This window comes from Apis cerana, linkage group LG14 (genome assembly GCF_029169275.1).
Source record: "Apis cerana isolate GH-2021 linkage group LG14, AcerK_1.0, whole genome shotgun sequence".
In the NCBI taxonomy this organism is placed as follows: Eukaryota; Metazoa; Arthropoda; class Insecta; order Hymenoptera; family Apidae; genus Apis; species Apis cerana.
This window is the reverse complement of record NC_083865.1, coordinates 2695790-2706190: the sequence shown is the minus strand read 5'-3', so window position 1 is coordinate 2706190 and position 10401 is coordinate 2695790. Positions and strand designations below refer to the sequence as shown.

The 10401-nt window shown below is 24.9% G+C and overlaps 2 protein-coding genes across 7 annotated transcripts; both read right to left on the bottom strand.

Moving 5' to 3' along the window:
- Positions 1-5320: 5320 nt before the first annotated feature.
- LOC108004430 (coatomer subunit zeta-1) lies at positions 5321-6923 on the bottom strand. 6 transcript variants are annotated; one of them, XM_062085209.1, is made up of 7 exons: positions 6778-6844; positions 6580-6689; positions 6120-6365; positions 5920-6053; positions 5749-5839; positions 5606-5614; positions 5321-5515 (listed from the first exon to the last, which is right to left on the bottom strand). In XM_062085209.1, the coding sequence occupies exons 2-7, from the start codon at positions 6664-6666 to the stop codon at positions 5468-5470; spliced, it is 615 nt and encodes a 204-aa protein (XP_061941193.1). In that variant the 5' UTR covers positions 6667-6689; positions 6778-6844; the 3' UTR covers positions 5321-5467. The 6 variants fall into 6 exon arrangements, with proteins under 6 accessions (XP_061941193.1, XP_061941194.1, XP_016922817.1 ...); XM_062085210.1 differs by lacking the exon at positions 6580-6689 and having other exon boundaries at positions 6778-6923; XM_017067328.3 differs by lacking the exon at positions 5606-5614 and having other exon boundaries at positions 6778-6802.
- Positions 6924-7316: 393 nt separating this feature from the next.
- On the bottom strand, positions 7317-10176 carry LOC108004428 (sulfide:quinone oxidoreductase, mitochondrial). The gene is made up of 9 exons (XM_017067322.3): positions 9915-10176; positions 9144-9258; positions 8930-9038; positions 8621-8845; positions 8350-8550; positions 8070-8279; positions 7806-7992; positions 7501-7747; positions 7317-7410 (listed from the first exon to the last, which is right to left on the bottom strand). Exons 2-9 carry the CDS (start codon positions 9254-9256, stop codon positions 7338-7340), a joined length of 1365 nt encoding a protein of 454 aa, XP_016922811.1. The 5' UTR covers positions 9257-9258; positions 9915-10176; the 3' UTR covers positions 7317-7337.
- Between the last annotated feature and the right edge of the window lie 225 nt (positions 10177-10401).

The following is a 10401-nucleotide window of genomic DNA, read 5'->3' as shown; positions in this document are numbered from 1 at the left end:
TTTCTTTACTCACTGAATGTAAGCAAAGAAAAATAATTCCTTGTATCATTAAAACTCTTCTTATTTAATTATTAAACAAATTACTTTATTTACTATCTACTATTTTGTATTTTTATTATGCAATCTTGAAATTTCTAGTATAAATTAGATTCTTTTTTATTAAGGTACCTACCATTCAGCTGTTCCTGTCTATAAAATTGATGGTTCTGCGAGATGACTCTTTTATCCTCTCTTTCAGTAACTAATGATGTGGGTTGAACGATGCTCCATCCTACAGACACAAGGAAAATGATCGTCATCCATCAACATCGAATCGATACCATGACACCCTTCGATTTTTCTTGCAGGGAAAATAATTCTAATTCAAAAGAAAAAAAAATTATCTTTTTTTTTTCTACAACTTAACTATATTCCTCAATTATCTTTTCAATTTACCTATCATCATTTTTTTAATTCATCAAACTAATCTAAGAGATATAACTTTTCTTAAATAAAATCTTCTCCCCTCCCAAACTGTATTAAAAAATTTACGTTTTCCAAATTGTACCATTCACTTATTTAACACGTTCACAAAAATTATCCAAAAAAGCTTCTCTTTTAATACATCTTTTTCTATTTTAAATCCTTGTCTCTTGTTTAAAAGTTACTTAATAACCAAAATCCTTCAAATCAATTTCATTATAGCGAATACAAACTTTACGAACGAGAAAATTTTAATATCGTTCGTTTAAGTAAAACTGTATCGAGTCCTATTCGTGAAATGATTAAATTCCACAGACGAGGGATAATTTCGATCGGCTTTAATCACGTTTCACTTACAACCGTGTGTCGTTTCCGCTTGTCATCCATGGGCAAACGGCAATTTGGAATCTCCAGCTCGCATAAAACTCGCAAATGGTGTAGCATATGTGGGTATAACACTCCCCAATGTGCTGTATAAGGGTGTTGTCACCACCGGTGGCTGTGTCCGTTTTGTCATTGCAATTTGATGATCCAACGTCCCACCGGGGTTACATAAATATTTGTCTGGTAATCCCTTCATGAATCCACTTGCCTTCTCGACAGCGTAATCCCCTTTGTTCCAACTTTTACCATCGCACCCTTTCGTTTTTATTGCAATCCTTGTCAACGATGCTTCACGTTCTGAGATAAAAATGTTGGCAATTGGAGGATGTGTATGATGAATATCTAGTATTTTATTTTCTACGTAAAATACAAAATTACACTTTTGTCTTCTGTATTCTTGATTTTCTTTTTTTTTTTTTAATATAAGTAAAGTTAGGTGTAAAATTAGAATGTTGTACTAAAATATTTTGCACAAATTGTACAAATTGCATAAAATGATAAATAAATTGTAATAGTATTAAATTTCTTCTTAAAATAAATTTGAAAAATTTCCAGTATTGATTTCTGAAGTGTAATAAATTTTGAATAGTCGAAACTGGTTTAAAAAATAGTTATTATTCATTGAATGAATTTTGAGATTGTAGATAATTAAATTACAATAATTTATGTAATTGTTTTTTCTCAATCAAGTTTATTCATTCATGTAGTTTTGCCTGTAATTCAATATATCATAATAATAAAAATTAATGATAGTAATAATAACTTTTTTAGAGTGTGAATCGTCATGGATAATAAAATCCGGGTCACAGATTTTACGTTACATTAATTTCATCAACAAGATTTAACCCTTTTCGCACCCTTGTTTTCTGGACAACAGCAGGTATGGATTACTCTTTTAACAAGTGCAACAGATCCCCGCAAAATAATAAACAGGATTGTTACCATATGTAAAGAATATAGATGATGTCACGAGATGACAATGAGGATGAACAACAACTTATGTCGATCAATTTATCAATTTGATGTTGACCATTATCATTTATTATTAGAATTATAAAATTCTATATTTTTCGTTATTGATATTTTTTTAAAGATATTATCTTAATGATGATAATAGTATCGTTATTTATATCATATTTACATCATGTATAAAATATTTAATATTCTTTATTTTAAGATTTTCTGATATTTTATATCATTACTTTTTACTTTGTTTTCTTTTTTTTTATTTCATGATTTTTGTAAATATAATTTCAATATTATCTGTCAATAACAATAATACAATATAATATTAGTGGCATATGTCAGTAAATTCTATAAATCCTCATCTAATCCCATTTAAAGCGATGATCATGTATAATGCAGTAACTTCATCTATCGGATACGGAGTCATTGAAACATGATTAATGGCTTTTATGTTTCTCTCGTCTTCTCTTGACGTTATATATTCCCATAAGAGAATTATATCATGAGGATTTATATCGTATATTGCCTCTATACAAATTTTGAATTTCATAGAATAAAATAGAATTTGAATAAAGAAAATTTAACTATCTATAACATGAAATACTAAATACTATCGATATATAAAATTTGAAAGACTGAGAATTATAAAAGTATAAGCTCAACCATTAAAAAATGAAACTATGCTATAATTTCACATTATTTTAAATTACTTTATAATCAAGTACAATATCAAAATTAGAGAATACGAAATTTTTCTTAAATATCAATTTAACTTAAACTTGTCAAAACAATTTGTGCAAATTATACCATTACTGTTCTCAGTTCTCCATTTCTAGAAGACAGAAATAAAAATAATATTACATATTAAACATTTAACATTTTGAAAATATATATATATATACTACAATAAAATAAATAAAGTGAATCCATTATAAATCTTTCTGTTTTATCATCAAAGATAAATCATTATCGTCAAATCACAAAGAAGCAACATTGGATCAAAAGTATTACGTTAAATATTTCTTTTCACGAAAAGTGCAAAAGTTGTAGAATTAATTTGATCGCGAGACCGGCACACGACTCTCCACGTCAAAGTGTCGTCGTTATCAACGTCTCGTTCACCTCTCAGCTGACATACAATAAATCGTGGATCGACATCCTGCCGCAAAAAAATCGCGCCAGAGCGAGAGAGAGAGTGGTCGTTCTCTCCTGCAATCTCCAGGAAAATGAACGCCATAAATAAGCACGGTCGGCCAATAATTCCGTCGCGATCGAGCAACAAGAGTTTTTCATCGGTGCAGTCAGAAAGGGGTGGCGAACACGAGTGGAAGTAGTGATGGATGGAACCGACTCGATTCCTTCCTTGTCGTTTCATTTCAAACAATCCAAGAATCTTAATTGTATTGATATTGTTGGTAAAATTTTACAAATTTCAAATGGAAAAAAAAACCTTTTTTCATTATAACAATAAAGAAATTTGAAACAAATGAAATTTCATAAGTAAATCTTACAAATTAAAAGTACGTAGAAATTTGTCTTATATATACGACATAAAAATTTAAAATTGTAAAAATTGTTTATACGATAAAAATATATAACTTATCACTTATTAATAATAATTGGCAGATTAATGATTTATAGGTAAATTATAAATATTATAATAGTGGATTAATTAATAGATATAATATAAATATAAGTCTGAAGATAAATTATTTAAATGAAAACATAGTAAATTTTCGATTATATATATATTTATGAATTATATTTGAAGATTTATCAAAATTTACGTATAATTTTAAAATTAAATTTCATCATCATACCAATCCCTATATAAAGAAGTAAAAAGATAAAATCTATAATTTATAATATTTGCACATTAAAAATAAAATTAAAATTAAAAGTTAAATTAAAGATCGATGAATTTTTTTTTTTCATATGAATATAAAAAGTGAAAGGACAGGAGGACACGAGGATGTTGATCCCATCGCTAGCAACAAGGGCAAAAGTGCGATTGTAGCAGAGGTGGAGATGCCAATGGTAGGAGGATAGTACGACGTGTATTGTAATCAAATCTAAAATTCCCAGCGCGGAGGAACCCAATGAAAGAGTAACCAACGGACACAATCGAATCGGGCTACTAGCTTGTCACCTGACTTCAAATAAGCGACCACTGTCCTGTGCTCTCTACATGTAGTTATCTGCACACCTTTAGCCCTTCTTCCACTATAGCTCGACCTCAGATTTCCCTCGGGATTGAGAACAAAAAAATTATCATACTCCTTTGTTTTCTAGAAAGAATTGAAACAACTCTCACTCCTTCAAAACTTCGAAAATTACAGAAAAGTTTATTTTCTTAATGATAAGAGAAAATATATTTTTGAAATTGACCGAATATTTGTCTCAGTTAAATTTTATTTATTTTTCTTATCATTTTAAAAAATTGAATCAAGGGAAAACAAGAATATATATATATATCTTTGTGAATACATAATTTGTGAATTAATATTTTATTTATAATCTTTCATTAAACCTATGATATTATATCAATGTTTTGTTTCATTTAATCACTCATATTTGATAACGGTTAATGCTTAAATAATTAAATGTTTTTTGGTATACTTTGGAAGATTGAAATAGCGAAACAATAGATTCAACAAATAAATAGCATTGTTTATCGATAAAATTTCTTTCTATTTTTTTTTATTGAATCAAATCTTTATTAAATTCATTGTTAAGAAATGTTTCAAAATATTTCCATCATATTAATATCAGGATATATATGCCAGATATAAACAAGTAGAAGAAATAATGAAAGAAATAAGAAATGAATTGGATAATCAGCGCTATCTCTAGATTATCATACAAAATTAATATAATATAAATAAAGAACATATAATAATGTAGAGTAAGAAATAACTATGAGCACCATCTTTGAACCATATCTTTTGAGTACCAAAAATATTTTTTCAAAAGCAGGATAAAATAGAGTAAGAAATGAAAATCAGCGCCATCTTTTGAAGTTTTAAAAAAACTTTTCAAGAGATGTCTTTAATTTTAAAGATAACGTTGATAGTTAATTCTTAAATTTTTTTTATTTGTTTATATTAATTTCATCTATAATATTCTAGATGGCGTTGATTTTATAATTCGTTTATATATTTTTTAAACATAACTTTTTTAATGAAATTATAGATATAGCATAGTAATTATATATAGCATATATTCTTTATAAAAAAATTATTAAATCATTTATAGTAAAAAATCAATAATTTTTCAATTTACATGTTTAACTTTTTTATAAAAAATGAAATATATCGATTTATGCAAAAATATATAATTCTATTTAAAAAATAAAATTCTCTGTGTATCTAAATACGAAAAAAATTAATACTATAATATAATTTCTTTGATGCATTCAAAGCATTTCTTAATAATATTCGAAATAAATGAAATATTCTAAATATAAAATTAAAAAAATAATATAACTAAATAATTTTATAAAAGAAAATTAAAATTAAATGATATTTATTATTTAGAAATATTAATTTTATAAAATTTATACAAAACATTCAGAACATATAATAAGCAATTTTTTATATTTTAAAATAATATTTCGTACAATTGAATATTTCATACGATTTTTTATACATAAATCTTATTTTAGTAATGACCACTTGAGTTGTTCCTTTGCAGATTGCAAAACCTAGAACAAAAACAGAATATTTAATGACACAAATGAAAATCTTATAAAAAAGTGTTGATAATTCTGCCTTCTAGGATCACAAAAACTTACAATCAGAGACTGTGCGAAGAATGTAGAATGATGCATGAACACAAAGTAAAAAAATCGAAAATGTTTCTATGTGGTATAAATGGACATAAACTTTGCTATGCCATTAAATCAATAAATATACTATACCTAATACTAAATATTACCTGTGCGACTGTTTGTTCTCCAAGTGGAATGTCATCAGTTCTTAATGCCACCCTTTGAACTACACTTGTGGCATCAGCATCAAGAATTATTCTAAAAAAAGATTGCATAATTGTAATGTTTTTTTTATTAATGTTAATATTTCACTTCAATATATATACATTTTTATTTACCCTCCATCACAAATTTCATCCATTGCTAACATGACTATATCTAAGCTATCTAAAACAGCTTTCTTTTCAACATTTTTTCTTAAAATTTGACTTACTGAATCATATAAACAATTTAATACACTCATTAAAATCAACTAAAATAAAAATTAGAAATTATTTAAATAGAAATATATTTTATCATTAATATAAATAATATATACCTCATTTTCATGAGAACTTCCCATAACATAAAAATATAAGTCTACATTACTCCTATAAACACATGTTAAACCATCCAGCATAATAATTTCTGCATTTGCTCTGTGTGTTTTGTTGAAAAGATTTTTTTCAAATGTCTTTTGCTCTTTTGATGTAGGAAATATATTTTTATCATAATATTTAGCTAATATTCTATTGCCATCATTGTCCAGAATGGCCATACCCTTAACAGTATAAAGCGTTGGTTCCTATAAATATAAATATTCTATATTAAAACAAAACTCATAAAAAAATCTTTCCCATGTATGCACCCATGTTGCACTCAAAATTTTGTTAATAATCACGCATGCTACAATAAATTAAAAGAGGTTAGGAAAATTTTCATTTAATTATTGTCTATAAATAACAATAAGAAATGGGAACAGATATGGAAAATAAACTTAAAATCAATAGAAATCATACGCGTTGCCGAAAATCGCGATCCTGGTCACTCTGAAGCATTGAAGAGAGGTTATGTTGCACGACTTTCGATGATCCAGCACGATTCATGATTATGATTGCACGAGACAATACTTACATCAAGAATATATTATTAAGAAATGGACTTTGCTATGCAATTTATGTAAAAAAAAAAACGTAAAATGCACATTAAAAACCTACCAATAACTGACCATCCATGTTTACATCAAACTTGACGTGTCAATATCCAAGCAACTACATGAATTGGATTTTCTAATCGACTAATTCGATTGTTAGATATATCGAAATAGTTATAATATGATTTTTAATTTCTAAAGAATTAGTAATTGTTCAAATTAATGAAATATAGAATTAATAAAATATTATTTAAATTATAAAATTAATAATTAAATATTCATTAATAAAGAAATAATATTGTAATAAATTTATATATGTAAATATAATAAAAATATACAATAAAATATAAAGTATTTAATTATATTTTAATTAAAAACATCACAAAATGAATAATTAATGAAATAATAATTTTTTTGCAATAGAATATTATAAGAATAGGAGGATAAATTATAGGAGGAAAAATGGACATTTTTTTTATTTTATCTTTCAAATATATATATTTATTTTAATATATTATAAATTTGTTAATAAATAAATTATTAATTATAGTAGATTTTTAAATATTATATACAACTAAATCGTATTTCAAAAGACATTCATTCTCCATTTGATTAAAAATTATTTTAATTTTTGATTTCTTTCTTTTTTATTGCATCTGAATATTTTCGTAGAAATTCAGGTCCATCCCATTTGCCACTATAAATTGTAATAATATTACAAAATTATATTCTTTTTAGTTCTTTTATATAAGAATCATAAATTCATTTTTATATATAATAAATTTACCGAGTCATTAAAGTCCAATATAAAAGCGGAAATATATAAGCCTTAAGTATAAATGTGAAAAAATATTCTCGACCTTGATTTACTGGAAAAGTTTCCAATGGTTGTAAATTATAATCAAATTCTGCTAATATGCACTTCTTATAACCAGTAACTAAGGGACATGATGAATAACCATTATAAATCATAGTCATTGGTTTACCAGCTAAATCGTCCGTAATATTTTTATATAGTACTTTTCCTTGAGCCGCTATAAATAAAAAAAATTTTATATAATCTTTCATAATTATTAAAAAATTATATTATACCTATTGCTGCCATCGTCTTAGAATTTGGAGCGCTAATACAATCTCCGATTCCATATATATTCGAATACTTCGTATGACGCAAAGTTTTAGGATCTACTGATAAAAATCCTACTTCATTCGTTAACGAAGGATGTTTTTTCAAAACATCAGGTGGACCCATTGGTGGACATACATGAAGTAATGAAAACTAAATAAAAATATGTCATGAGTTATAACTTGTCTACTTATAATATATATATGCATTTTACAAATAACAAAACATACCTTTTCGACAAATGTTTCATTTGATCCATCTAATTTTTGAAATACAGCTTCTTCAGTTACAGGATTTATTTTCACAAGATTTGTTTGAACATTCACAGTAATATTTCTTTTTTTGCAAACATCCCAAAGTGCATCAGCATATTTTTTAACTCCAAATATAACTGGTAAAGCAGTGTTATATACAACTTTTACATTATCACGTACATTTTGCTTTAAAAAATAAATATGAATATAATATACATTCAGAAATTTAAAATAATCTAAACATAATTATATTTACTTTTCGAAAATATTCTTCTGCAATATATGCAATTTTTTGAGGTGCTCCAGGACATTTAACAGGACTATTTGGAAAGGTAAATATTGCAGTACCATCCTTAATTTTTGTAATTTTTGGAAACACATTTGTAACAGTATCAGATCCATAAATTGAACAAACTCTTGACATGTTATTTTTAAGACTTTCTACTAAACCTGGTATCTATACATATATATAAAATAAAAAATGCATTTTTATTTGTTTTAATATAAAATAATTTGTCCAATCTCACTTTTTCCCAATATAATTGTAAACCCATTGCAACAATCATGATTTCATACTGTACAATGTCTCCATTGCTCATAGTCACTTGATTTTGTGTAGGTTCAAAACTCATTACATTATCTTGAAACCATTTTGCATTTTTTGGTAAAGTATCTTTCATTGGTTTTTTTGAATCTTCAAAAGATCTTATACCACCACCAATCAAAGTAAACATTGGTTGATAATAATGTATCTAAAAAAATATTATTCTACTTAATATACAAATATACATAACAAAAAAATATACAATAATTAAAATAAAAAATTAAATAAATACCTCATTTGGTTCTATTATAATAACTTGATTTCGGCCTTTAAATTTATTAACAAATTTTGCTGCCATGCTGCAACCTCCAGTACCACCTCCAACTACTAACAGTTTACACCTAAAATATTTTTCATTAACATTAATTCTCATATAGGTGTGAAATTTTTAACATATAAATTTTTATATATATATATATTTTTATGTAAAGTAACATATTACTTACGAATGATGAACATCTCTATATTTATTTTTAATTAATATATGTTTTTCAAAAGGTTTCAAATTATAAATGTTTAAGCAAGACATAGTAGAACGTAAATTTCTAATATGACTCATTTCTGAAAAAATATATAAATTAAATAAATTATAAATATATTTATCTAAAGAAGAAGTAAATTTATAAATTTTAGATTATGAATTATTGGGCTATTTTTAAGTCATTAATCGAAATTATAAAATTATTCAATTAAAATAATTGAAATTAATAAAATAATTAATATTTTAAAAGATTATTTTGAAAGAAAATAATTATCATTACCATATAATTATAAATGATTAATGAAAAATAGTGATGTAAAAATTCACGAAATAACTTTTTTTTTACATGTTTCATTAATGCGGATTAACTTTATGATAATCATTATATTATCTGTTTTTGATAGATTGAAATCAATGATTAAAATCGAAAATTCGCGAAACATTAAAAATTTCATTCATTATAAAATCATTATAAAAATTCAATCAAGAACCACATATCATCGTATTATAGATTGTCGAATTCATTTAGAAAAAAAGAAATACATTATTGTTTCATGACCATTATTATAAATTTTAAAAATTTATATGATCATATCATATTACGTATAAAAAACAGCAAAACTTTTATCTTTTCCATAATTTTTTTATAAAATCTAGCACTTGCGAGAAAAATACTAGAAATTAATAATGTGAATATTCTGTATATTTCTAAAAACTTAAAAAGTAGGTAAAATACCTGTTTCTTTTTAACAGAAATGTCAAACACTCAAAGTTGAAACACGTTTGTCGAAATCAAAGTTGAAACACGTTTGATGAAAAAATTGAAAACAATCAAAGTTGAAATCCTTTTGTTGAAATTTATAGATACGTTGTTTTATATTTTTTAAATTATAACTTAATGCAATATTTAATTGTATGTACTATTTTTAATCATAAACAGCCAACACACAGTTAAAATCTATTACAAGAAGCTACACACCGTACGATATATACATCTGCAATAGTATCTATTTAATCTTAGAAGAAATACGCATGCGTACTTTTGAATTTCGAATAAGCATTAACCTATTCTTTTTTTTTAAATTAATATTTAAATATTATAACATAACTATTTTTTTCGATTTATAATCATAAAAATAAAAAATCTTTTTTTAAAAATGAATTTTATTAAATTATCATTTGTTATTAATTAATTTATATATCTTACTTGCAATAAAAATTCA

Bases quoted from the DNA above. Each gene is read 5' to 3' on its own strand.
- LOC108004428 (XM_017067322.3), bottom strand. From the start codon at position 9,256: ATGAGTCATATTAGAAATTTACGTTCTACTATGTCTTGCTTAAACATT. The intron at 8,280-8,349 runs GTAAATATAATT...TATTTTTTAAAG, and splicing joins CAGAAGAATATTTTCGAAAA to CAAAATGTACGTGATAATGT. The intron at 7,993-8,069 runs GTATGTTTTGTT...ATTTTTATTTAG, and splicing joins ATGAAACATTTGTCGAAAAG to TTTTCATTACTTCATGTATG.
- LOC108004430 (XM_062085209.1), bottom strand. From the start codon at position 6,666: ATGAATCGTGCTGGATCATCGAAAGTCGTGCAACATAACCTCTCTTCA. The intron at 6,366-6,579 runs GTATGATTTCTA...TTATATTTATAG, and splicing joins ATCGCGATTTTCGGCAACGC to GAACCAACGCTTTATACTGT. The intron at 5,840-5,919 runs GTAAATAAAAAT...ATCTTTTTTTAG, and splicing joins GATGAAATTTGTGATGGAGG to AATAATTCTTGATGCTGATG.